This window comes from Trachemys scripta, chromosome 3, assembly GCF_013100865.1.
Source record: "Trachemys scripta elegans isolate TJP31775 chromosome 3, CAS_Tse_1.0, whole genome shotgun sequence".
NCBI lineage: Eukaryota > Metazoa > Chordata > Testudines > Emydidae > Trachemys > Trachemys scripta.
In genome coordinates, this window is record NC_048300.1 from 61,445,687 (window position 1) to 61,467,661 (window position 21,975).

At 40.0% G+C, this 21,975-nt stretch overlaps 1 protein-coding gene across 4 annotated transcripts in view; it reads right to left on the bottom strand.

Moving 5' to 3' along the window:
* The window catches only part of RASGRP3 (RAS guanyl releasing protein 3), a 99,899-nt gene that overhangs the window by 27,704 nt on the left and 50,220 nt on the right, over positions 1 to 21,975 (bottom strand). For all 4 annotated transcript variants that reach the window (XM_034764907.1, XM_034764906.1, XM_034764908.1 and 1 more), the window contains 6 exons: positions 20,570 to 20,701; positions 17,707 to 17,854; positions 8,538 to 8,711; positions 7,963 to 8,079; positions 7,347 to 7,622; positions 702 to 779 (listed from right to left, as the gene is read on the bottom strand). In XM_034764907.1, coding sequence (XP_034620798.1) covers positions 702 to 779; positions 7,347 to 7,622; positions 7,963 to 8,079; positions 8,538 to 8,711; positions 17,707 to 17,854; positions 20,570 to 20,701 — 925 coding nt within the window. The remainder of the gene's footprint in view (positions 1 to 701; positions 780 to 7,346; positions 7,623 to 7,962; positions 8,080 to 8,537; positions 8,712 to 17,706; positions 17,855 to 20,569; positions 20,702 to 21,975) is intronic.

Genomic DNA, 21,975 nt, shown 5'->3' on the forward strand with positions numbered 1-21,975 from the left:
GGGTGGGGGTGCAGGGCAGAAGGCTGGGTGTTGGGGGGAGGTCAGGGCAGAGGCTGGGGTGTGTGTGGGAGTGCTCGGCTCGTGGGAGTGCTCCCAGCCCCCTGCCCTGAGCGGCTCATGGCAGGGAGCTGGGAGGGATATGCCCTGTTCCACCCCCTTCCCCCAGGCCCATCTCTACCTCTCTCTGCCTCCTCTACGGAGCAGCAAGCACGCTGCCGCTCGGCTCTGCTCCGCTCCCCCTCCCGCTTGCAAGGGCCATCGCCAGCAGGGAGGGGGAGGGGCCGGAATGCACCACGCTGTGCGAAGAAGCGGGGGAGGGGGGAAGCTTGGCTGCTGCAGGACCAAGCTTTTGCCTCCTGCCCCCACAGGGGAGAGAGGTGTGTGTGGGGGGGACTGAGTGGGTGGGGGGCCGGGACCCTCCCCCCCACCGCTCTCCCCTGCGGGGCAGGAAGCAGAAGCTTGGTCCTGTGGCAGCCAAGCTTCTCTCCTCCCCCGCTTCTTCCCCCAGTGTGGCGCTTTCCGGCCCCTCCGCCTCCTCTCACCGGGCAGGCAACGTGCCACTCAAAATCTGCTCGCGTGCCATGTTTGGCACGCGTGCTGTGGGTTGCTGACCCCTGGTATAATCTCATTACTGCTATTGTAAATATTCTAAAATTGATATGCAACTGTATCCCCTTCAAAATTCAATAAAAGTTACTTACTGATTTAGAATTCCTTGGTTCTAGCACCAATGAGAGCTTGTAAATATCATCTTCTGTGTGGTAAAGGTCCAGGGAAAGCTGTAAATAAGCAGGAAGGAAAACAGTGGTATTTATTCGATCAGGTTGGAAATGACAGCAAATTTAGTAGATTAAAATAAGGGACTCCTTTTGCTCCTACAGAAGTCAATGGGAGTTTTGCCATTTGGCACTCAGTGTATGTAGGGAGGCTTTGTGTGGAGGTGCACTGATATGCAATAATACTATTTTTGATGAAGATATTGTAACTCACTAGCGAATGTGTTACAAGTCGCCCTCTGTACTAGTTAGCAGAGGATATGAACTAGTACAGTCCCCAGATGCAGTATGTTACAACACGTTACAAAATGTGGCAGGCCTACATTTTGACCATTGTCAAAGGATGAAAACATGTGCAAAGAATTACCCTGCCACAAACACTTCATTGTCAGCAGCTCAGCAATCAACAATCCTGGAAAAAGAATCCAGTGTATATGAAAGATGCAAGAAGGAAACAAACATCTTGGGCATGTATTTGAACATAAACAGAGGTAACATTTTAAACCGGGCTGATTAGAACTTGGCAATCTATTTGAAACAAACCTTTTTGTTCACCTTGGATATTTTTACCTCATAAATTGCTTGCAAACATATCACAGAGTGGTTTTGGTTCAATGTTATTTTACAAATCTTTTATTTAACATATTTCAGCCCACGAATCTCCTGAACCTATTTGCAGTGAGCACTGGATACAGGCAGTTCAAAACTCAAGCTGCTTTGATTGGATATGTAAGTCTCATGGTCCATTTCTATTCCCTGACTGGATGAACATAAAACTCAGCCTCACGCTGCTGGTGCAAATACCTGTCATTACAAATTCAAAATTCACCGTCTGCCCATATTCTATAGCGTCACGACAAAAAACGTCTGCCAGAAAACTTGTTTTCAAGGACAGACATCAATAGTCAAACCTGTCAGTTTTGTCTTACCATAAATTAGACTTCTTATAAGAGGAAATCTGCTATTCTGGAGGATGAATGTGTTGACTGAGCCCATCCAGGCCCACAGAGGCAGCTTGCTCACTTGTGAAGAGCTTTGGTGCCATCTTACTCCCCCACGCCCATATAAAGTCTGTTAACTGCATCACAAACTCCATTCTTCTGCATCTAATACAAGCAGATCACATTACGCTCTCTGCTGGGAAGTCCTAGGACTTTTTTGGGGATGGGGTGGGGTGGGGTGGCAGAGAGGCAGTAGCAATCTTCCCCTTCTGTGTTCCTGCTTCCGCTATCTTTTCTTCCTTTTCCTTCCTGGCAGGCCCACACCCACAGGACTCAGCAGAGGAGAAGTTTAATAGGATCAATGCTGCTAACTGCTCCAATCCAGTGATGGTTACCGCCAAGAGCAGGGCACTATACCCCATCCACTGCTTGTGAGCAGCAATGATCTGGGATGGTCCCTTGCATCAGAAGCAGGTGCACTATTGCTGCTGCTCTGCAGAGATAATGTCAAGTTGTAACAAAGGAGGAAGTCCCAGTGCTCAATAACTCAAGAGAAACCCTGGAGACTGAGGACACTTGAATCACCAGCATAGACCCTATCTCATGAGGTACACAACCAGATGCAAGCCAAAGGAGAAGCTCTTCCTTCTGTGGACCAGCAGAGTCCTCAAATACAGTATTTCATTCCCAACCAATCCAGTCACTTCAACTCATGTCTCCAGTTCCTACTCTGCTAACTATGAATACCACAGGCACTCCCTGCTTATGTGGCCTTAGATCTTCATGTATCTGAATGAGCGCCTTCTCCCTCAGCTCCATTCCCAGACCCTCCTGGATGGACGTAGTCAACCCAATAGTCCTCCAGGCTAGTGGATTTGCTGTGCAAATGAGAAAAAGGGCACAAATACAGTAAAAAAAAAAATTGCTAAAAATGGAAACAAATGTTTGTGAATTACTTTAGCAGCTTTCACTCAGCTCTAACAATAATATCGTACACAATGTCTTACCCACTCTAAACTATAAAGGAAAGAAATCATCAACACTAATGGCTTGGAGTATGCAAGAGGCAGGAGACAACATTACATTACATGTTTCCTATGATCATATTAGTAGATTCTGGAGTAATTCTGATATGATTTGAAGTTATCATCTACCTTGCAAAATCGGGATTGTTTTGTTCAAAGATTTGAAGAGGTGCTGTTTACAGAATTCTCTTTGACTCAAGATTTATGAGGAAAAATTATTCTGAAAAAGACTGGTGCAAGTGGCTTCATACGTTTAAACAAATGATAGCTACATTTCAAAATCCTCACCCAGAGCTCAACTTCATTTTGGGAGAACTTCAGCGGACACATTAATAACAACAGGTACTGGATAAAATTTTCAGAAGGCCTAAGTCACTTAGAAGCCTCAGTCACAATGAAAATGGGACTTAGGCTCTAGTGAAAATTTTTACCCATTGTTCACATTTGAGAATAAATAGGGCACATTAGAGATATCTGGATTCATTTCATACACATAACATTTAGTAGGATCACACACTCCAGTTGAAGAGTCTTCCACTCATTCAGCTTCATTAATTTTACTGGTGCATTGCCTTCTGAGCCTTGTATACCCATATTGGTGGGTGAGTGGGGGTGCAGCATTTGCCCCAGAGACAATAAATGTACTATGATGTAATTGTTAAAGAGACAAGGTGGGTGTGGTAACATCTTTTATTGGACCAATTTCTGCTGGTGAGAGAGACAAGGTTTCGAGCTACACAGAACTCTTTTATAGAACTGTTGTAATACGTTTTGTTCATGTAGTTATTTACCCAAGTACATGTACATCCAAATTCTCTGCTCATATAAACAGGCAAAACTTCATTAAAGCCAATGATATTTAGTAGATCAGGTTGCGAATGAAAGTTAGTAGTTTGAAATGTAAGGACCTTGTCCTGTTCCCTTTGAAGCCAAGAGAAGTTTTGCCATTTGGAGATAGAGTAATAAGGGAGGGTGTATGTTTGGGGACGGACAGTGTACCAATATTGCAGGTTGCAATTTTTATCATTAATATTTAATTGTACCCATTTACACCAATAGAGATTTGGTCTTTAATGAGCAGATTTGTTTAGATTAATAAACTTAACATGCAAGTACAATGTAGGACTAAATATTGTCTAGTCATAAAAGATTTTAAAGGTTGGGATTAGTTACTCAATACATTCAAATACTAGTAAATAATTTAAGGATATACAATTACTATGTATTTCTCAATACATCATACAGTTACTGATTAGTTATACAGCATTTCAGTGAAAGATAAGCAAAACTGCTGGGGGGAAAAATACCCTACAACTCCCTTTATAATGGAAAGTAGCTCTTAATTAAAATTATCATTCTTGATTTATTTATAAATCATTTTGATAAATAAAGAGTTATAAATTTTCTGTTTTGTAAAAGAAACTTCACCGAGCAAGAGTTTGTGAGGGTGACTGACTTTCCATTAGATTTTTAGGTATTTGTCACTTTGCTTCGCTAGACTAAAAATGATGGGGACTTTCCAGTTATTTGCATAGTCTCAGAACAGGTTAGTTAAGTAACTGTTGAAGCTAAAAATAGAGAGAAAACAAAAAACTCTGGCTTCAAATGTGGTTAATATGCTGTTGTATTAAATATGTGGTAGATTAGCAAAGTACTGATGCATTATCGTCAGTCCTTTTAAGGAATTCAACAGTTGCCTACAGTCAGACGTTAATCCATGTTATAAGAGTAAAGGGAATGTGAAGTCACATCAATATTGGAGAGATTGTGCAGCAGGTATTACTATCCCAGCATTAAATTAAGCCTTCCCAGCCTCCTTTCAAAATTATCTTTTTCCAGTAATACTCTTGGGGGAAGAGGGGAATGGCGGGGGGAGAACAGTATTATTCTTAGAGCTACTCTTCCTTTCTGTAGAGCTTTTCCTAGAACCCTTCCCAGTTCTGCTGCTGCCTGGCTACCTGCATCAGTTTTAAAGAAACTTTATACAAATCACCTATGAATTTGGCCCACTCAGTCAACGGGAGACTAAGGGCATGTCTGCACTGCCCTGCAGTTCGGATTAAGGGGATGTGTGGATATCAGTGTGAACCAAAGTTCCATGCTGTAATTTCCCTGTGTGGACACTGAGGGTGCAAAGTTAAAAGTCCTTAGTTTGTACTAATGGAGTCCTGTTTGAAGAAGATTACGTTAGTGAGAACTGGGGACCTTTAAGTTTGTCTGGAATGTTCAGTGCAGCACGTTGGTGCACATTGCTATTCACCCCAAATAATCCAAACTTCAGGGCACTGTATACATGCCCTAAACTGGTGTAGCTCAAATGTCGAGAGTCAGAGGGGAAGGGAGCATGGCACAGACCAACAGTGTAAGACTCTGAAGTGAGATTAAGCTACCCCGTCTTTTAATTTACACCTTGTTCTCTCCTCAGCTTTTAAGTCACGCCAGGGTTGATTTCCTTGCACGTTAATAAGGGTGTATAAATAAATCTAATTTACACATCACCTCTGAATTTAGCCTCTCGTGCTTCAAGCCGTTTCTCATTTTGTCACAGTCTCCTATACCACATTAATATGGGGGAAAATGTGACATGCACCAGTATAGCAATACTCACTTAGTGACATTTTAGTTACCACACAGCTCTTTATTTGTTTTCACCTTGTACAAGCAACTGACTTTCTAGCTCACAGTATGTTTGTTTTTATACTGAAATGCATAAGAGCCAAGATTTTAAAAAGTGGGCTCCTAAATTCATATTTTAAGCACCTAAAATAAGTGGCCTGACCTTTAGAGTACAGAACACTCAGCAATTACCACTGACATCAGCGAGAGCACTAGATCTCAAATGGGTGTTCTAAATAGTTTTAGATTACATTGGGTTAGATCAGGGGCGGGCAAACATTTTGGCCTGAGGGCCACATCGGGTTTCCAAAATTGTATGGAGGGCCAGTTAGGGGAGGCTGTGCCTCCCTGAACAGCCAGGTGTGGCCCAGCCCCCACTCCCTATCTGACTGCTTCTCGCCCTTACAGCCCCCCAAGACTCCTGCCCCATCCAACTCCCCTGTTCCCTGTCCCCTGACTGCCCCCCAACCCCCAGCAGCAAATCTGAGCTTTTCTCTCCCCTCGTGATCAAACTATTCTCATTGACTTATTGACCAGTATATTTCAGCTACTGTAATACTTTGCTATTAGGGTAGAATAATAGATTCCTTTGTGAAAATGTTATCAGATTATCTTAGTTATTTATATGGTACCAATCTGAATAGTATCTAGATGTTGAAAAAAAATCCATAGTATGACTCCAAGAAGGGGTTACAACCCCTGACTTCACTGAAGCCAATGGCAAAACTCCCAAAGGTTACAATGGGGCCAGGATTTTGCCCAAGGAGTTTTAGGATACATTGAGCTATCTAATCTACTAAAGTTTTAAAAGCTGATGTGACACCACCATGTTAAAGCTGTACACTCACTAAACGAAAAGCAGGTGAAGCTACAAATAAATGTTAACCCATGACCAGAGTTTAGGGCTCTAACATTACAGTATGCAATGCCACTTAATTACAAAGTCAACATCATGGGCCAACTTTAACCCTGGTGTAACTGAAGCCAGTGGAGTTATGATAGAGACAGATCTGACCCAATATCATAAAGAGGCAAGCACCCATCTCTTACTCAGTTATGTCTCCTAGTGGATGGTTTTAAAAAAAAGTAAAAGGAACATGGGATCCAACTTTTTGCAGGTGACTAACAAATGAGGGAAAAGATAAAAAAAAATCAAAATGTATTGGAGGCAAAGGAATCATAGGAATACAAATGCCCAAAACTATGGGCCTGATCCTGCAAAGTCCTGAGAGGTGTTAAGGCCCCTCAGATCCCAGTAAAATCAGGATCAGGCCCTCTATGAACACACACAACAGTAGTTCATGAAAACGTCAACAGGTAAATGGTACTTCAGGTACCACTTCATAGTATCTCGCTCTTGCCCTTCAGGCTCAGCTTCCTATTGCTTTGGTCTCTCTGTCTAAAGTCCCACTTCCTCGTATTTAAGTTTGAAAGAATATGCAGACTTGAAAATGTAGAGCAGATTTGTGTGTGTATAAAGGAACAAGAAAATCCCCCTCCCCCATAAAACAAATGAAGATTAAATTAAAAAGGTATATTTTAACACAGAAATTAGAGTGGAATCCCTGTGGACTGTCTGCATAGCCATACAGGGTTTTGTTTGTTTGTTTTACAGCTCTGGTTTGGACACGATGAAAAATGCCAATGTACGAATAACAACTGTAAATGGTCAGAACCAATTTTTGACATCTCACAGCACGGAGATGTACATCTCATCTATAGAGTAGGAAGTCTATCAATTCAGTTGTCCCAGCTTCTAGCTCCAACTAGCCAAGACTGTATCTTGTCAAAGTCTTCTGTGACCTTATACATGTTTTACCTAGACTGGTTTCTGTTTTGTATATTTGTCTTATTTATCTTCACCTTTATAAAAAAAACATACTAAGAGTGCTGTCCTGCAAATTCTTACTCTCCTGAATAGTCCTATTGACGTGAGTGCACCTACTGGGCTGTGACAAGAGGTGAATCAGAACCTTCATGACACTTACTGTTAGCAGGTTAATTAAATCCATATTTGGCTCTAGATGATGGGTAGCAGTCTGCAGGGAAACCAGTTCATTCAAGGTAATGGATAGTTGCTGCATTTTCACTATGTTTACTTTGTTCTCATCTATCCAGTCTGGAAAGATGACATGAACGGCTATCAAGTCTTTCAAGTGAACTCCTAATATGGGGATTTTGAAGCCAACAGAGTCAGCAAAAGCTTTGCGGTAGTTGCAGTAGTTTCCATTGGAGGAGACCAGTTCTGTCATCTCATTCCAGTCCTATAAACAGCCATAGAAGCAAGACTCTGTAAGACCATTCATAACATTTGTTTGATCTATTCTAACTAGCAAGTCACATGACTAGTAAGTCACATCAGGATGCTGAATATGTCCATTTTATCCCCACCACAGTCACCCAAAAAGAAGTTCCCCACAATCTAATAGTTTTCTATTAAGAGCAATCTGACTAGTTTGCCTTTTAGGCTGCCCCAGTACAATGGTTCAAGTGTTCTGCTGCTGATATATCTGTCTTGTAATACCCATTACACACTACAGATATTACACAGAAAAGTCCGACATTTATATTTTGGATCCCTTCATATTAGAGACTCTCTTGTACCTTTGTAACCTCAGAAGATAGATGAGAGTGAGTTTCTTTGAGACGAGAAATAGAGCTGTGGCTTAGGCCTCCCACAACTGCCATCAGCGTGTTAAAGTTCTGGAGATGAAGCAGCTTCTGCAGTGGAATTAAACATATCAGCAAAAAGACTGAGGGCCTTTATTGTATGATACTGACTTCTGCTGCACCTGTGCTAAAGCAGATAAAGTTAGTTACTGCTAAAATGCAATGGAAATTCTACAGAAATATGGATTGGACCTAGTTTAGCACCTCTGATTTCCTGTAGAGCAGGACAACATAAAAACATTCAACTGACTAATTCCCAGAATGTCATCTTGAATACAAGAAGCCAAAAATGAGAACAGTAATGAGCAGTTACTTTTAAATTTTCATATCTAGGAACATCTGTTTAACATTTTGATCTACAAATAGCTCAATGAATGAGCATCAGTTATGGCTGAATAAGCATTCAGAAAGAAAGCAGCTTGCCTGCATGTCTAGTTAATCAGTTTTCTGTTATATCAGTTTCTATTATTTCATTCTAGCAAACAAAAACACTCAAAGGTTAGTCTTACCTGTGCAACATTGATAAACTTTGTGATTACATCTGCCCTTTGCTGGGGCGTTGGCTTGCTAAGAACCATCAGCTGGACCCACTTAGAGATACCGTTAAATAATGCAATTGATCTCTCCAGGGTGGGGTTGTTCTCCAAGCAGCCATGAATCACATAGCTTTGGTAATCTGTAAACTAGCCAAGGAAAGATTAACAGTTAAGGATTGTATAGAGTCAAAATGATATTTAAGCCACTTTTCTTTTAAGAAGTCCCACTGGTTAGAAAGAGACTACCAATTTCATCTTATTTCTTTAAAATATGTTAAATTATTTTTTATGAGGAACTTATAAAACATTACTCTCCTCTCTCTTTATATACAATCAGAAATACAGCAACAGACATTGTGAATATGAATGTATCACCTTCAGGAAATCAAGACTACAAGGAATGGATCAGCAAGGAAAGCTACCTTGTGGAGGTCAGAAAGTGTAGGGATAAAAGAGAACTGCCAAAAGCCAAGCAGAGTTGGACCTTGCAAAGGGAATTAAAATTAAAACCAGTAGTCAAAGGTTCTATAGCCATATAAATAAAAAGAAAACAAGAAAAGAAGCTGTGGGATGGCTAAACACTGAGGATAGGGTGGATATTAAAGATAATCTATGCATGGTCCAACACCTAACCCAGTGGGTCTCAACCTTTCCAGACTACTGTACCCTTTTCAGGAGTCTGATTTGTCTTGAGTACCCCCAAGTTTCACCTCACTTAAAAATTACTTGATTGCAAAATCAGACATAAAAATACAAATGTCACAGCACACTATTACTGAAAAATGTCTTACTTTCTCATTTTTACCATATAATATAAAATAAATCAATTGGAATATAAATATTGTACTTACAGTTCAGATTATAGTATATAGAGCAGTATAAAGAAGTCATTGTTGGTATGAAATTTTAGTTTGTACTGATTGCGCTAGTGCTTTTTATGTAGCTTGTTGTAAAACTAAGCATATCTAAAATATCTAGATGAGTTGATGTACCCCCTGGAAGACCTCTGCATACCTGGTTGAGAACCACTAACCTAAACAAATATTTTGCCTCAGTTTTTAATAAGGCTAATGAAGAGTTTAGGGGTAGTGGCAGGGTGGCTAATGGGAATGAGGCTATGGAGGTCGAAATTATCAGAGTCATGTTGGAATTCAAACGCAAAAAGCATAATGGGACTAAATTGTGGGGGCCCAGATAATCTCCATTCAAGAATATTAAAGGAAATGGTACATGAAATTGCAAGCCCAATAGCAAAGATTTTTAATGAATCTGTAAATTTGGGGGTCATACCCTCTGACTGGAGAATTGCTAATATAGTTCCTATTTTTAAGAAAGAGAAAAAAGGTGATCCAGGAAATTACAGGCCTGTTAGTTTGACCTCAATTGTATGCCAGGTCTTGGAACAAATTTTGAAAGAGGAATTAGTTAAGAACATAGAGGTGAACGGTAATTGGGATAAAATACAACATGGTTTTACAAAAGATAGATCGTGCCAGACCAACCTGATCTCCATCTTTGAGAAGATAACTGATTTTTTAGACAGAGGAAATGCAGTAGATCTAATCTACCTGGATGTCAGTAAGGCATTTAATAATTTCCCATGTGAAACTGTATCAGTTAAATTGGAGAAGATGAGTATTAATATGAGAAGTGAAAGGTGGATGAAGAAGTGGCTAAAGGGGAGAGTACCACAGGTCCTACTGAAAGGTGAACTGTCCGGCTGGAGGGAGGTTACTAGTAGAGTTCCTCAGGGATCAGTCTTGGGACCAATTGTATTTAACATTTTTATTAATGTTACTTTTTAAAAACATTTTTATTAATGACCTTGGCACAAAAGTGGGAGGGTGCTAATAAAATTTGCAGATGACACAAATCTGGGCGGTATTGCCAATACAGAGGAGGACAAGTATTATACAAGATTTGGATCACCTTGTAAACTGGAATAATAGATGAAATTTAATAGTGCAAACTGCAAGTTCATGGATTTAGAAACTAACAAGAATTTTTGCTATAAGCTGGGGCTGTATCAGTTGGAAGTGACAGAGGAGGAGACAGACCTGGGTGTATTGGTTGATCACAGGATCACTATGCGCTGCCAATGGGATGTGGCCATGAAAAAGGCTAATGCAGTCCAAGGATGCATCAGGCGAGGTATTTCCAGTAGAGACAGGGAAGTGTTAGTACCATTATACAGAGCACTGGTGAGACCTCATCTGGAATACTGTGTGCAATTCTGGTCTCCCATGTTTAAGAAAGATGAATTCCAGCTGCAACTGGGGCAGAGAAGGCTTGTTAGGATGATCCAAGAAATGGAAAACCTACCTTAAAGAACTTGGCTTGCTTAGCCTAACCAAACGAAGGCTGAGGGGAGATATGATTGCTCTCTATAACTACATGGATAAATACCAGGGAGGGAGAGCAGTTATTTAAGTTAAGTGCCAATGTGGACACAAGAAAAAATGGATATAAACTGGCCATCAATAAGTTTAGGCTTGAAATTAGGCAAAGGATTCTAACCATCAGAGGAGTGAAGTTCTGGAACAGCCTGCCAAGGGGAGCAGTGAGGGAAAAAAACCTAACTGGCTTCAAGACTGAGCTTGATAAGTTTATGGAGGCAATAGTATGATGGAACTGCCTACAGTGAGACATTAGATGGGGTGGGCTCTACATTACTACAGAGAATTCTTTCCCAGGTGTCTGGCTGGGGGTCTTACCCACATGTTGAGGGCCTAATTGATCACCATTTTGGGGGTCAGGAAGCAATTTCCCCTTAGTTCAGATTGGCAGAGACCCTGGGGGTTTTTCACCTTGCTCTGCAGCATAGGTCTTGGGTCACTTGCAGGTTTAAACTAGTGTAAATGGTGGATTCTATGTAACTTTAAGTCTTTAAACCATGTTTTGAGGACTTCAGTAACTCAGCCAGAGATTAGGGGTCTATTACAGGACTAGGTGGGTGAGGTTCTGTGGCCTGCACTGTGGAGGACATCAGACTAGAGTATTATGATGGTTCCGTCTGACCTTAAAGTCTACGAGTCTTTGTCTTTCCTCACAATTAATCCCCTTCTGTTCATTATATTTTTCTTTTCACTTTTTGCTGATGAGATAACATTCTGACCTCAAAATGTATATTAAAGAAATGTTCTCTTATCATGCTACAAGTTATGAGGGCATGAATACAACAATTTCCTTTCCCTAGAGTGAATTCCTCTCTAGCATGCTGACAGATGGAATTGTTGACATAAAGAGTGAAATCCCAGTTCCATTGCTATCAATGGGAGTTTTGCCTTTGACTTCAAGGGAGCAAGAATTTCACTCAAAGAAGTTAGACACAGCACCTATATCTTTTCCAATTTTTTTATTTTTATCACATTTATTCCAATAAGAACTTTCTGTACAGTATAGGGTATGTCTACACTTGGTGCTTGGGCAGTGTTTCACAGCTCAAGGAGACACACTTGTGCTAGCTCTGATTGCACTAGCACACTAAAAATACAGTGTAGCTGTGGCAGTGCAAGTGGTGGGATGGACTAGCTACCCTGAGTATGTGTCTAGGGTCTCTGACAAGCATGTACTCAGAACAGCTAGCTGCCTCCCTTCTCCCCCATAGTGCCGCTAGCGTTGCTGTGGTTACCTTCTGTTTTTAGTGCCCAAGATTGAACCGAGCTAGTGTGGGTATGTCTCCTCGAGCTGGGAATCCACATGTAGACATATCCTTAGTCTGCAAGGGAGTTTGAGTTCTTCCAGGGCTTGCTCTCTTTTGATGATAGTCAATTCTTTAATGTTCATAGATACTACTTTACAGGAGAGCTACTATTACTAAGTGTTTTACTTACCTGAACTTTTGGAAGTTTTTTTTTTTCAATTGTCCCATAAAAATGGGTCTCCAGCAGATTATGGCCTTGCTGTAATTTAAGTAGAATATTCCTAAGGATACCAGGCCAGAATGCCTTTTTGTCAGTCTAGTGATAAAGAATTGCTTAGGCCATCAGATGGCCTCTTACTACACAGACACCTTAGTGGTGATGGTACCCAATATCTCTCAGATGCTGCTCGGAAGCTTTCAAATCTTCTCTTTGTTTAAACAATCTTCAGTCTCCTTTTCCCTCCCTTATCTTTATGCCTTTATTTCGCTATGTACCTCCAAAATAAAGAAGTAGTTTGACTTTCCTGGACATATTGAGAATTACAACAAATTCAATGGAGTTATATATGTTGCCCCCCACGTAACAGCTATCTGCTTCTCTGTGACAACTCTCTGACTGCTCCTCTGAGAGTCAGACAGGAGGCCTTGTGCAGAGCCCAATGGACTTTAAGTTTATCTATCAATCTCCATCTTCACAAGGCTGCCCTTCCACCCACCCCATAGTCCCTTTTAATTGTCAGTGTGCTACCACCCTTATTACTTACTAGTAACCAATCTAACCTTTATTTAAAAATTAACACCTTGCAGTTGACACCCTCTTTAACTTCTGTATCACGCCAGAAAGAAAATGTAAGTTTAATTGACTTCAGTCCTGAATCCTAAAAAGCCTAACTAGTTACGGAGAAGTATCAGAGCTAGTAAATTCAAACAGAGGCACTAGCTATTTGTGTAACTGTCTGATTTCAAACATCAACCACCAACATAGCCACCACTCCTGCAGGTCTGAAGATCCCTCTTCTGGGAGTCCCACAAAGCTTTCATATACATATATATATAAAAAAATTGAAAAAGCCATCCCCCTGTTCTTTGGCATTGCCACCTACCAGAAAGCCTTTCCTTTTCCTCCATATCTTCACTCGACCCTGCATTATACAGTTCATCGTCATTTATTCTCCAGCTCAAATTCCCCCCCATTCTTTCGCATGCAGAATAGTGTAAAGTTTACTTTGAATTAATGTAATGATTTAAAAGAGAAACCCCAATTACATCTGTTTCTTTTCCTCATTTTGTTTCACTCTCTTGAAGAATCAAGGAACAAAGATTTTGGACAAAGATTCCTTTCAGTTCCCTGATCTTCCTCATAACAGCATCTTTCTGCAGAAAAGAATGGAATCTGGAAACCATACTCTCTGGGATAGTTTCTGTTTACTACTAAAAGAGCTAAAGTCATGCTAGCTTTGTCTATGGACACTTCATTAGTTGAATCCAGGTTTAACAGATTTTTAGTTAGTGTCGGTACATACAAAACTGGGTTACCCTTTCTGAGGTTCTTGAACACCTTTAATTCTAATATTGTTCCTCTGGTCACTGCTTTAATTGTCATCCAATTTTGTCTGAAGAATCTCCTCCTTTTGTTCCAGATGTATGAGTCTGATCAAGAAAGGTGATTAGGTCTGAATTTTCCTCAGTTCCCACTTCTACTGAGGTCATTCTCTTCCAACCGTCAACTCCAAGGAGATCTTTTACATCTGGCTTTGTAGCAGGCATTACTATCTTTCAGCACAAGACCTCTTCAGTACCATCTTGCCTAGCTCCTTGGGAACAATATCATCTTGCTGTAGGATTTAATCAGTTTTTGCAATTTAGTAAAATACTACATATTAGCAAGATCTGCAGGATGAGCAGATAGAGACAAATACAAGAGCTGCTCTCCCAACGTAACACACTTATGCTTACGTTACTAGTTTAAGCATTTGAGAGCCAAGATTTTGTTTTGTGTGGTGGAGGGATTAGAGCAAATGTAGGGATCAAATTTAGGGCCTACCAACCCCAACAGTTTCCCTTTAAGAGTACAGTGCTGGAAAGTCATCCATAAACATTGCAGTCCATAAACCAAGAATTAAAAGAGAAGGAAAATCGCAATAGGTTTTAAGAACTAAGAAGTCTTAACAATGGCCCCTTTCTTCACCTCTTATGCATCATGGAGCAGAAATCAAGTCACTCAGTGGATGATCACTAATCACCATAATATCTGAATACCTTTTATCTTGTTTATATCAAGATAATAAACAGTCCCCAAAATAGGGAGCATTGACTCTTTCTCCTCTTTTCAGCAATTAAGAACTTGGGTGGTAATGGAGAGAAGCGACTCCTTTCAGCATATATAAATTCTGAGGTTTCTCTGAATTCAGAGGTGGGAGAGTAGAGAGAACCACAAATTCTGGGGGAAGCACTGGAGCAGGCAAAATTGAAATCAGCTAGTAACTATGTGGTAGGATGAGCATCAGACTGGAATTATTCCCATAATGCAATAGCTAAGGCAGAAGCCTATTGACAATGCAAAGAAAATGGAGTTGAGAGGATAGGAGGATCTCCTGGGAATCAGGAAGAAGGAAATGAAGCCAGGAGAATGAAAGAATAGTGTTTCAGAAGGTGATAAGGAAGTGTTTTTACTATTTCTCATAACACAAGAACTAGGGATCACCAAATGAAATTAATAGGCAGCAGTGTAAAACAAATAAAAGGAAGTATTTCTTCACACAATGCACAGTCAACCTGTGGAACTCCTTGCCAGAGGATGTTGTGAAGGCCAAGACCATAACAGGGTTAAAAAAAGAACTAGATAAATTAATGCAGGATAGGTCTATCAATGGCTATTAGCCAGGATGGGCAGGAATGGTGTCCCTAGCCTCTGTTTGCCAGAAGCTAGGAATGAGCGAAAGGGGATGGATCACTTGATGATTCTGTTCTGTTCATTCCTTCTGGGGCACTTGGCACTGGCCACTGTTGGAAGACAGGATACTGGGCTAGATAGACCTTTGGTCTGACCGACTAGGGCCATTCTTATGTTCTTACGATGTGATTGGGAGTGGGGCTTCAGATGAGCTCCAGGCTCCATCTGAAACAAAGTCTTTGAGGGTTGCTGATCACTAATTAACTATTTCCCCAAGAAACAAAAAGCACTGATTTGTAATGTTTAGTTTGGTCAAAACAAATCCTTGCACATGGTTGTAGCCCTCACTCAGAATTACTGCAGAGGATTAATTTTTTATGGTAAAAGTTATAACTCATGAAAATATAATGGAAGTACACCTCTACCCCGATATAACGCTGTCCTTGGGAGCCAAAAAATCTTACTGTGTTATAGGTGAAACCACATTATATCAAACTTGTTTTGATCCGCCGGAATGCGCAGCCCCGCCCCCCTGGAGCACTGCTTTACCGTGTTATATCTGAATTCGTGTTATATCGGGGTAAAGGTGTATTGATCCAACCTTTGCTACAGTATTATGAATGATGGGATGTGATACTAGAATCTCGCAAGTGTAGGACCAGAAAGAACTTCAAGAAATCATATAGTCCCCCCTCCGACAGTAAGGCAGAATTAAGTACTCTTAGACCGTCCCTGACAGGTGTTAGTCTAACCTGTTCTTAAAAACCTTCTTGCATGGCAATTCCACAACCTCCCTTGCTGCAAACTAGGCTGATTGCTTGTTCTCCATGTCTACTGAGGGTAGAACAAGAAGTAATCACCGTCCTCTGTATCACAACATTTTACATATTTGAAGAATTTATGTCCCCCGGCAGCCTTCTCTTATCTGAACAGTGGGGGAGTGGTAAATAATTAAGGTAACTGATTCAGAACAATCTGAATCACTTGGCACACTGGATGCAAGCAAACAACATGCTTTTTAATATGACTAAATGTAAACGTATGTGTCTAGGAACAAAGAATGTAGGCCATACTTACAGGATGCGGGACTCTATCCTGAAAAAGATTTGGGGGTCATGGTGGATTGGGATTGCCAACCCTCCAGGATTATCCTGGGGTCTCCAGGAATTAAAGATCAATCTTTAATTAAAGATTATGTCATGTGATGAAATCTCCAGGAATTCATCCAACCGAAGTTGGCAACCCTATGGTAGATAAATCAGATGAACATGAGCTCCCAGTGTGACTCTGTGGCCAAAAGAGCTAATGTGATCCTGGGATGTATAAAGAGTAGAATCTTAAGTAGAATTAGAGAGGTTATTTTTACGGGTGTATTTGGCACGGTACTACCACTGCTGGAATACTGTATCCAGTTCTGGTGCCCATAATTCAAGAAGTATGTTGATAAAATGGAGAGGGTTCAGAGAAATGCCATGAGAATGATTAAAGGATTATAGAACATGCCTTGCAGAGATAGACTTGAGATGCTCAATATATTTAGTTTAACAAAGAAGGTTTGTTCTCCATCTATATGGAGAACAAATATTTAATAATGGGCTTGTCAATCTAGCAGAGAAAGGATAACAACATGATCCAATGGCTGGAAGTTGAAGCCAGAAAAATTCAGACTGGAAATAAGGCAGACATTTGTAAGGGTAAATAGTTCCAATGGTTAATTACTCTCCCCAAGGGTTGTGGTAGATTCTCCATCACACACAATTTTTAAATCTAGATTGGATGTTTCTCTAAAAGTGATGCTCTAGGAATGATTTTGTGGAAGTTCTACGGCCTGTATTATATAGGAAGTCAGACTAGATGATCACAATGGCCAATACTTTCAACCTGTCCTTAAGGGCATGTTTTCTAAACTTCTTACTTTTGTTGCACTCCACTAGACCCTCTCCAATTTGTTCACATCTTTCTGAAAGTGTGGTGTCCCAAACCAGATTCAGTACTCCATCTGAAGCCTTACACCATTGCCAAATAGAGTGGAATGATTACTTCCTGTGTTTTACATACGACACTCCTGTTAATACATCCCAGAATGGACATTTGCCTTCTTTGCAACAACATGATATGGCTGATTCAGATTTCATTTGTGATCCACTTTAACCCCCAGATCCTTTTCTGCAATACTGATGCCTACCCAGTTATTCCCCATTTTGTATTTGTGTATTTCATAATTGCAGTACTTGGCACTTGTCTTTATTGAATTTCATCATACTGATTTCAGACCAGTTGCCCAATCAAGATCATTTTGAATTCTAATCCTGTCCAAAGTGTTTTCAGTCCCTCCCAGTTTAGCGTCATCTGCATACTTTATAAACATATTTTTCACTCCATTATCCATGTTGTTAATGAAAATATTGAACAGTACTGGACCCAGGACAGAACCCTGCGGGACCCCACTTGATTCATCCTCCCAAGTCTTATAAATATTTGCTACAATTCAATTGGGTACAACATAAAAGTGTTATAAATGTTAAAGCTGGCAAACTCTCTCAGTTGAAGCATATAGCTCTGGTCAGATTATAACCGAATGAAACATGAAGTTGTAAGCTTCTTACTGCAATCCTTCTAAAAGATTTATGCTCCAGAAAAGTGAGGTGTTCAGCTAATTCAACGGGTTCCAGGTGGTCAAACAGCAGGCAGGCTTTTCCCTTCTTGGAAGTTTTTTTTCTCTGCGTGACTCTTCTCATCCAGTCATAGGAGGGGCTGCAACAGAAAAGAGGTACAATCAGCATGTCCTGTCCATGCAGAAAACTCATGTGAACTCTAATCTGGACATACAGATATGCAAGAGGCAGCTCAAGAGTTCCCTGAACTATGACATCCAGCTTATTGTGAACACTCAGAATAGAAAGATCTCTTCCAGTTTGCAACAGATGATATGAATTTAATAGGTACTGTCTGAACTGATGTACAGCAGGAGAGCTATATATCTGGCACTCAAGAACAATTCTTTCTTCTGTGTTACACTGTATCACCTAATTCAATAGGACCTAATGGCTACATTTCATCTAAGATCAAATTCAGACCAAAAATTGACTTGGGTAACATCAGACTTATAGGGTGTTTTTGTTTTGTTGATATCTGGAAGACTACAAGCCCTGAAAAATGGAACAAAAGAAGAAAGGGCATCTGTAAACTACATATGACAGCTAGGAAAGTACTTTGCTCTGCTGACATACAACTGAGCTTCACATATACTCAACATTTTACTGAACTTTTGCTTGCATGTGTGTGTTTTGTTGTTCCTCCAGAGGCCCATCCTTTGTATTTGGCTGCTGTAGAGATGCACCATTGAAATGCTATTATTTTATTCTAATATGATGTAGACATTTAGGAAAAACAAAAGCACTAGGACTAAGCCTCCTAACTTTTGGATGTCCATGGGAGTTAGGTAGCTAAATCCTAAGAACTGGTGAGGAACTGGAATTTCCATTTTGTGGGAAATGCAAGATTTTGACTTTGTTTTTGTTCCAAATTAGAATGAAATTTCAAATTTGAACATTTCTTGCAAAAGGAAATTTTCAAGTTTTGTTTCACATCAGTTCAGAACATTTAAAAAATGTTTTTATAATAAACAAGTTATATTCAAAGAAAAGAATGTGCCTTGAAAAATTTAAATCTTTCTTTCTAATAAGGTCAAAATGTTCTGTTATCCTGAATGCAGTATGTTTATATCACATTATTATTTTATGACCTTATAAAAATGTTTCACTTGAAAATATCAAAATGAAATTTCATCACAAGATCAACACGTTCCCATGGAATGTTTCAATTTGAATGTTTCAATTTCAATTGAGTTTTCTGGTGGAAAAATGTTCTGCTGGACAATTTTTGACTAGCTGTACTAAATCCCAGTTTAGCTTTAAAAATTTAGTCCTTTGGCTAAAGTATTTATAGAAATGAGCCCAAGCCAGACACTATCTGGAGCTGAAATTTTCTGACATTCATCAATGTTTGGAATCAGGGTTTTTATTCAGACCCATCTTTATTTAAGTATTTTAAAAACATGTGGAGATATACCCATCTAATTCTCAAGGAGATAAATTGGAAGCCACACACATCACATGGATTATTTACTCCCAACTCCAAGCAGGCTAAGACTATATTCTAAGGACTGGTCTACAATAAAACTAGATTAACCTAGCTACATTATCCTAGCTCCAGTGTAGATGCGGCTAGATTGACAGAACGATTCCTATTGTGGAGATGGATTAACTACAACATTGGAAAAACCCCTTCTGTCGATGTAGGAAGCACCTCCATTATGCTGCTACAGCGGTACACCTGCAGTGCCGAAACTGTGCTTCTCTAGCAACTATAGAGTAGATCTACCCTAAGAATTAGAGGATCATCCAGAGAATAGAAGCTTATCTGCCTCCAGAGTCCATTGAAAATGGGTCAAAATTTCAAATATGAAACAAACTGATCATAAAGAAATTGCAGACCAAGAAATATTTGAAAGCAATTTTCAGAGAAAATTGAGAAAAAAAGACAGTCTGCTCCCACACAATTAATGAAGAGCGAGAGGAGGGGAAGGGGGAAAGAGGCAAAATTTGTTGAAGATCAATACGAGGTTCCTCCCAGTTCATTTTGCCATTCTTTACAAAAGGAAACAATACTAAGCATATGCCATATTTTAAAGAAAACCCCTATTAACAGATGAGCTAGTGAAAGAGCTAATACAGCTTCTCTGCTAATGTTAAGACCTTGGAGGTATAAAGTCCTGGTTTGATTTCCTATCCACCTGAAATTAACAATTTGGACATAAGCATGGCTGGCAATGAAAACTCCAGAGATGATCCAGTTAAAACAAAATACCATGGACCAACTGCCTTTGAAATACACAAAAAATTGTGATGCAACTGTGAAAATCAAATTCAGCATTGGGGTGGTTTTGTTTATTTTTGGAGGGAAGGGGGCAGTAAGAAAAGTCTTGAGCCTCCCTGATGACATGAGGGAATTGCAAAGTATATAATAATGTTGCCATCCTTAACTATGCTGGTGTTGCACGCTCAGTGCAATGTCAGCTTATTTGGTATGAAGACATCATTTTCGCAATACTAAGCAATAACCACATCAACAGCATAGTATTCTTTACTTATCTGGCTTTGCAACATATAGAATCAGGAACAGTGTATATATAAAAATACAGCAATTCTTCTTCACTACAATTCAATATATGTGATACTTGCCAGTCTATATTATCCCAAATGGTATTTGGTGTTTTAGAACTTTATTTCAGTTTTGGAGAGAACATCATCTTTTTGATAATTACTTCCTAGTGCTCACTATATCATCCCTTTAAACCGAAATGGGATGCTCAATATCACATAGTGCATTCTGTACCAAGCAAGGGCTCTGGTGTTACAAAATATGGAAAGAAAGGTGCCTGTGGAACCTGACAAATGATATTCTTACATGCTGGAGATGTCAATAAGGTGTACATGTTCCTCATAACCAAGCTGGCTGGCTACTTCCCGGAACTCCTCAGTCAGACGAATCAAACCAAGATCCAAGTTAAATTCTGCTGGAAATTCCAAAATCCAGTACCTGAAATCATGGGAGAAAGGTTATCCAAAGATCCAGACATAACATTCTGTGGCTGCATAGATGCAAGCCATGATTACTCAGCCACCATACACATGGCACTCAGAAGAAATCATTGGAGATCCAAAGTCACATATGTGGTAAACAGCAGTCCCACCACTAGCTCTTCCAGAAACTGAACCAATATGCTTGACGAATTCTGACATGCTTCATCCAACAGAGGACAATGATACATATGGAAAAGCCTCTTATTACATACTTTCCCCAAGTTAGCACATTCCCTTCAGTGGAACACGGTGGGATTCTTCTGAGGTGCATTTAAATGGGAGTTAGGCACCTAAGTGACATTTGCACCTTTCAAAATATACTCCACATTTAGGTGTAAGGCCTTGCCTATATGGTTGATACTGAAAAAGCTTTCCCAAAGTGTGAATGTAGACAGATATAGTTATGCCAGTATAATACTCCACGAGGACACTTTTGTTCCAGTACAACTGGCTTTTTTTTTGCTTTAGCTTAACCCCTTCCCAAGCAACATAAGCTACACCAAAAAAAGCTCCTCATACTGGAGCACAAGCGTTCACATTGGGATGGGCTATGGGAGGGTGGTGTTAACCAGCATAGCACTATCTGTTTAAATTCACACCTTACCTTGTACTGAAAAAAGGAAAAAAACACCCAAAAAATCAAACAGTCCTGTGCAGAGGTGGCCTTACTAGATCAATACTCAGGTATATGTCAGAAAATTTTACCGTTTTGACAAGGCAGCGCCTGCTATATATTCTCCTGATCCTATATACCAGGTACCTGTGGCAGCACTGAAGTTGCTAAAGCATCCTATCTTAGGGTATATTTCATTGCAAATAAGTAGGTTCACATGGGTTAGCTAATTCACATTAAAATAGCAGTGAAGACAAGGCAACTTGACTTTTAACTCAGGTTAGTAGCTGAAGTTAAAGCCTATAAGGAAGCTGGGTGTTGAACTTGAGCAGCTAACCCAAGTTAAAAGTCAAATTGCCTTGTCTTCATTGCTATTTTAACTTGTGTTAACGCACATTTTTGTTTGTTTGCTTTGCAAAGACATACCCTTGGTTTGAATTATCTAGCGTTCACATGAACTGAAGTGAACAATCCAGGGACAATCTTTTTATACCATTCTAGATTGTACTATGATGTACCCTTCCCCCCAGTTTTGCGTGCTGTGCCAATCTAGTCTGAGTGTTAAACCTCAAAGAACAAATACCAGTCAAACTGTAGCATGAGTTTTCAATAAGCTC